This window comes from Herpailurus yagouaroundi, unplaced genomic scaffold (assembly GCF_014898765.1).
Source record: "Herpailurus yagouaroundi ecotype Mexico unplaced genomic scaffold, PumYag 192, whole genome shotgun sequence".
NCBI classification, from domain to species: domain Eukaryota; kingdom Metazoa; phylum Chordata; class Mammalia; order Carnivora; family Felidae; genus Herpailurus; species Herpailurus yagouaroundi.
In genome coordinates, this window is record NW_024412423.1 from 1,420,939 (window position 1) to 1,426,836 (window position 5,898).

Sequence of the window (5,898 nt, forward strand, 5' to 3'; positions counted from 1 at the left end):
GGGGAGGGGCAGAGAGAGAGGGAGACACAGAATCGGAAACAGGCTCCAGGCTCCGAGCCATCAGCCCAGAGCCTGACGCGGGGCTCGAACTCCCGGACCGCGAGATCGTGACCTGGCTGAAGTCGGACGCTTAACCGACTGCGCCACCCAGGCGCCCCTAGCACATCCTGACTTCTTACCTTCCTGCTTCCCTCCTTGAAATCCCTGTGGTGCCCCTTTCCCCAGGATAGAGATACTTAGACTACATTTAGTACCTCCTGGTTCATCTGCGGACCCACCTTTCCAGAGGTCCTGGACCCTTTCAAAGAGGCATACTTTCAATTTTACTAGGTTATTTACCAATCTGGTGGACATGAAGTGGTATCTCATTGTTTTCATTTGCATTTACTTAATTACTAGTGGAGCTGGCCTTTGGAGTTTCCTCTTCTGTGATGTGCCTGTTCCTACACTTTGCACATTTTCTATTATTTTGTAGGAGGGTTTTTTTTTGTTTTTGTTTGTTTGTTTTTTACATGTACCAGATGCTTATTCCTTCTCAATTACATGTGTTGCAAAATTGGTGGGATCCATTTTGGTTGCTGCTTCTGTGTATCACAGGCCTTGGGTACTAGTTTCTCACAGGCAACTTTTCCCCCCTACCTAGAGCCTAGTTATAAGAGGAGCCTTCATGCTGCTTTCCCGGACATTGGGTGGGGTGTTATTAGTCCCTTGTTTATGGAGCTACTGCCCTTGGGAGAATCACAAAAAAGTTCTCCTTCTGGATGTACAAATTAATAAAAAGCATCCCTTCTTGGGGCACCTGGGTGGCTCAGCAGTTGAGCTTCTGACTTTGGCTCAGGTCATGATCTCAGTTTGTGAGTTTGAGCCCCACATCAGGCTCTGTGCTGACAGCTCAGAGCCTGGAGCCTGCTTTGGATTCTGTTTCTCCTTCTCTCTGCCCCTCCCCTGCTCTCTCTCTCTCTCTCTCAAAATAAATAAATAAACTTTTTAAAAAATAAAATTACAAAAAAGCATCCCTTCTTCCAGGATCACAGAGCTCTGCTCTAGGGACATAGTATGGCACCGGAGTGTTGGCTGGATTTCAGCCCCACCTACCCCCCTCCTACACACATACATCAGGCAGTCTTGTGCAGTGAACAATCTGCATGCACGGACGGGGCAGCCCTTCCAGCGTCCTGCCTCTATGCAGGTGTCTTAGTTCCTGTTCCCCAGCTTCTCTTGGCTCAAGGTCATGTCTCCTGTCACTGTGAGGGAATTGCTATTCCATCCCCCCCACCCCCGTTAGTGCTTGTGTTCGACTTTGATAACCTCCCAGGCCACCTGGCATCAGCTCACATTCTTACCAGTGTCTGTTTAAGTGCCTCGTTCTGAGCTTCACCATGCATCTGCACATGATTTCATCACATTATGTTCAACAGTTCTCTGGAGCTGGAGAAGGAAGGGGGTCCTCAAGAACTAGGTTTGCCATGTTGCTAGACAGGATCAAGCTCGTGTTCTCACATCTACAGAATGGAGATGGTTACTGCCTACCTGGAGGGCTGTGAGGAGACAAGATCTCTGCTGAGTCTGGGGGCATCCATGGGGCATGCACCGGCTCCTCCCCCAAGGTAGAATGGAGAAGATATGTGTAGGGTCACAATTCCAGGGCCTCTGCCTGCTGTCACTGTGGCTCTTGGGCCTGAGCATCCCACTCAGTAGGCCAGAAGCCTGGAGGCAACCCTAACCTGCCAGACATGGGTGGATGGCTAGGCTGGGTGTGTCCCTGATACGGTGTCGGCTCCTGCAGGTGGTGGGAGTAATGGCATGGCTGGGGGCCCAGCCCCCCCACAGCGTGATTGATTACGAAGAGCAACGGACCGTGGACCCAGAGCAGGCCAGAGGGGTGCTCAAGTGCGACATGTCAGATCTGTCCCTCATCGGCTGCCTGGGCTACAGCCTCCTGCTCATGGTCACATGCACAGTGTATGCCATCAAGGCCCGCGGTGTGCCCGAGACCTTCAATGAGGCCAAGCCCATCGGCTTTACCATGTACACCACCTGCATCATCTGGCTAGCTTTTGTGCCTATCTTCTTTGGTACCGCCCAGTCAGCTGAGAAGGTAATCTGGGGTCTCCTGTTGCTTTCACTGCCTCCTCTGTTTCTTGCCTGTCCAAGGAGGGGCTCAATTGTCCCAAGAGCTGGACCACCCATCTGAATGATTGCTTGTTGGCTGATTCATTCATGTACATACTCATTCACTCATTTGTCAGTGTCGCTGCTGGCTCAGTGAGTTCTGTCTCCCTTCATTTGTTCATCCATGCTTCTATCCATCCACTAACTTGTTTCTATTCAATTACTTCTTCATATACTTCAAACCTGTCAATCCATTAATCTGTCAGTCCATTTGCTTGATCATTATTCAGTCATTTATTTGTGCACAGAGTAGAACATTTGCTTATTCACCCGTCAATCATCTGTTTGCCCACTTGCTCTCTTATTCAATCTCTGTTCATTGGTTTGTTCATTTGAAAACATATTCACTCATTCATTAACATGCTCTAACCCTTTTCAGGCATAGGGACCATTTCCCCAGGTGTCACTCGCTGTGAATGAACCCTTCACTTCCCTTGGTCACTTGTCCATTTGGTGCCGTGTCACTCATCCTCCATCCTGTCTCTATTGGAGCCATGTCATGACCACCACTTCTTCATGCCACAGGGCCTTTGCTCGTATGTTGTCTTTTCCATTCACCCGATGAACACGGACTCATGTGGGGGGGGGGGTGGGAGAGAACAGGGCTGAGTCCCACCCGGTCCCTTCCTCCATGACTCAGATCTACATCCAAACCACCACACTGACTGTGTCCTTGAGCCTGAGTGCATCGGTGTCCCTCGGCATGCTCTATGTGCCCAAGACCTACGTCATCCTGTTCCACCCGGAGCAGAATGTGCAGAAGCGGAAGCGAAGCCTCAAGGCGACCTCCACAGTGGCAGCCCCACCCAAGGGTGAGGACACGGAGGCCCCCAAGTAGTGAGTGGGGGATGAGTGGGATGGTTGCACCCTCTCTTCTGCTCTTTTCTTTCCCTTGCTTCACCATGGAAGCTGTGAAAAGTCCAGGTCTGCAGTGAGCAGTTGGAGGCAGGGAGTCCACAAAGCCCATGCCCACTGGGATGGGGCTGGACTCCAGAAAGATCTGGACCCACACACCACACGTCATCCCTGCTTTTCTGTGCCTGTGGGCACCATATATCCTTGCTGCAGACCAGACTTTCTACTCATGGAGGGAAACAGCCACCATGAAGATTCTACTCTAGGGAGTGACTGAACTTATGCTCCCTGGTCTGAGTTCAGAGAGCATGATGAAGCCCCAGGCTTGGCCCAGCGTGAGTGAGATTTCTACCCACTTAGCCAGCAAAACCCGGGGATTGGGCAGTGTGCAAGAATGTGTAGATCTCACTGTGGAAATACAGGGCTGGATGCAGGGAGGAGCAGTTTCCACAAGAGACCCTGGGGGTCTGGGTTCCGGACTGAGTCACTCAGGCTTGGCAATGAGGGATGGAACCTTGGGTCAGAGCCCAGAGAGCGAGAATGCGATGTGAGAGTGAGAACTGAGACATACCCCATGAGGTTATATGTGTTGAGGCCTTTTTCTCAGAACCTTCGCCCCTGGGATCTGGGGCATGTCACACTTAGGAGTATAGCTTTTTGCCTTTCCCATGCATATGCCCTCAAATGACCCCCAAACCCTCGTGTGGTGTTAGTGGTGTGAGAATAAAACAACAGGGTGGTGGTTGCCCTTTTCTGATGCCTGTGAGAGATTGTGGTCAGGAGCCTCAGGCTGGGGCCAGTGACAGAGAGCTGTGTCCATGGTGACGATTAATTCCAGGTAGACATCTTAGGATGAATATTGAAACTTTTCTCTCCCAATATTTACTGGGAGGTCCCTTTTGAAAGGCAAACACAGGGCATGGGAGGGAAATGCTTGGACATCAGATGCATGGACATTCATTTTTCAGGTGTTTTTTTTTTTTTTTTTTTTTACCAAAAGTTTGGTTTCAGTTGTGGAATTGTATTTCCCTGTGGCACGATTTAAATTTGTTAAATTGACTCTTTTCATTTATCAGTTTGAATTCTCTAGTAGCTGATGTCTGGAACCGATTCTGAAGATCAACCCCACTTCATACAACAAAAAAGACTGTTTCCTACACTGAGTCTCTGTTGTGTACTAAATTGTGACCTTGGGACTAGGTCTGATTCCTTAAATTAAATTAATAGGCCTTCTCCACAAAGTAACATTTTTGGTGTACAGATTCTCCATCCTCACGTTTTTGCATTCCTATGGTCTCTCCACCATGTGAATTAGGAAGTTTTATTTATCTCTCAGTGCTTTCCAAAATTCACTATCTCATCGGGCTTCCTTCCTGTGTGGATTTTCTTTCGTATAACGTGATGAGGTGTGTTTTCTTGCTGAAGGCTTTTCCACACTAGTGGTTTTATGGGGTTTTTCTCCTATATGAACTCACAGAGAGTCAGTGAGCTCTGATATCCAAAGGCAGGTGTCGCTGTGTGTTTTTCCCAGTGTTTCTCCCTGATGTACAATTCCTGTTGACTTCTAGTTGAAAACGTTTCCATATATATATATTTTTACATAGTTGTGGTTTTCCCCACTCAGCGCTCTGTGACTTGGAGTTTGGATGATTTCTTAGTAGAAATTTTCTAAATTTAGAAGATTTTCCTCCAGTGTGAAGCTTCTGCCTTAGAGTCCTGGCTTCCTACTGAAGACTTTCACACAGTCCCCACACTCATTCATACCCATCTCTCTGGTATAAATGGTGTGAAAGCTTTGTTACACAGCAGGTTCTGGTACCTTCTTACAGGAATCTCACATTCAGTCCATGTGTAGATGACTTCCAAGCATGCGCCATTTTGTGTGCGGTGTGATTACTAAAGGTGTTGTTACATGTGGCACGCTTGTGAGGTTCCTCTCCTTTACGAATTCTTTAATGTATTACAAAGTTTTGACTCCCAGAAGAAGGCTTTTCTTCAGTGTGTACATACGATTTCTGTCTTTTATCATTCAAACATTTGATGTTCAGTGGGGGGCTGACAACTTCCTGAAGGTTTCCCCATGCTATGTACATGCATAGTTTTGCCTTCTCTGAGGTTCAATCAGCTGAAACCTTTTAAAAAGGTTTGTTGTTGTTGTTGTTGTTGTTTTCAAATTTCTGGAATTTATAAGGCATTCTGTCTGTGTTGTTTCTTTTATGCTGAATAAAAACTGGGCTATATGTAGGCTTTCTCATATTCATTGCCCTTGAATGATTTCTCCCCCATATGAATTATGTGTTCCAGTGAAAATGGAGCTCTGGATTGGGGGCTTTCCCACATTATAATTACAATATTTTTCTCCACTACAAGTTCTCTAAAGCAGAGGAAGATTACATTTTGATAAAAACTTTTACTCACCTATTCATAAGGTTATCACCTGTGTCCAATGTATTGAGATTTGTATAAGCAGGCCCTCTCTTATATTAACTATATTCTTTTTAAAAATTTTTAAATGTTTATTTATTTTAGAGAGAGAAAGAGAGAGAGAGAGAGAGAGAGAGAGAGAGAGCGCAAGTGGGGGAGGGGCAGAGAGAGAGAGAGAGAGAGAGAGAGACTGAGAGAGAGAGACAGAATCTATAGCAGGTTCCAGGCTCTGAGTTGTCAGCACAGAGCCCAACGCAGGGCTTGAACCCACGAACCATGAGATCACAACCTGAGCTGGTCAGATGCCTAACCGACTGAGCCACCTAGACGCTCCTAATGTCTTTTCACTGGTGTGAAAGGGCCTTAAGGAGGGAAACAAGCTGCCCCTGACACTGTAGACTTCTTTCAGTTGGCTTTCACATCTAGAAATTGTACAGTGTCAAGGTT

At 47.2% G+C, this 5,898-nt stretch overlaps 1 protein-coding gene across 6 annotated transcripts in view; it reads left to right on the forward strand.

The window, feature by feature from the left end:
• GRM6 (glutamate metabotropic receptor 6) overlaps positions 1-5,281 on the forward strand; it is a 21,324-nt gene extending 16,043 nt beyond the window's left edge. For all 6 annotated transcript variants that reach the window (XM_040444221.1, XM_040444225.1, XM_040444220.1 and 3 more), the window contains 2 exons: positions 1,787-2,098; positions 2,813-5,281. In XM_040444221.1, coding sequence (XP_040300155.1) covers positions 1,787-2,098; positions 2,813-3,010 — 510 coding nt within the window. In that variant the 3' untranslated portion in view covers positions 3,011-5,281. The remainder of the gene's footprint in view (positions 1-1,786; positions 2,099-2,812) is intronic.
• The last annotated feature ends 617 nt before the right edge of the window (positions 5,282-5,898 follow it).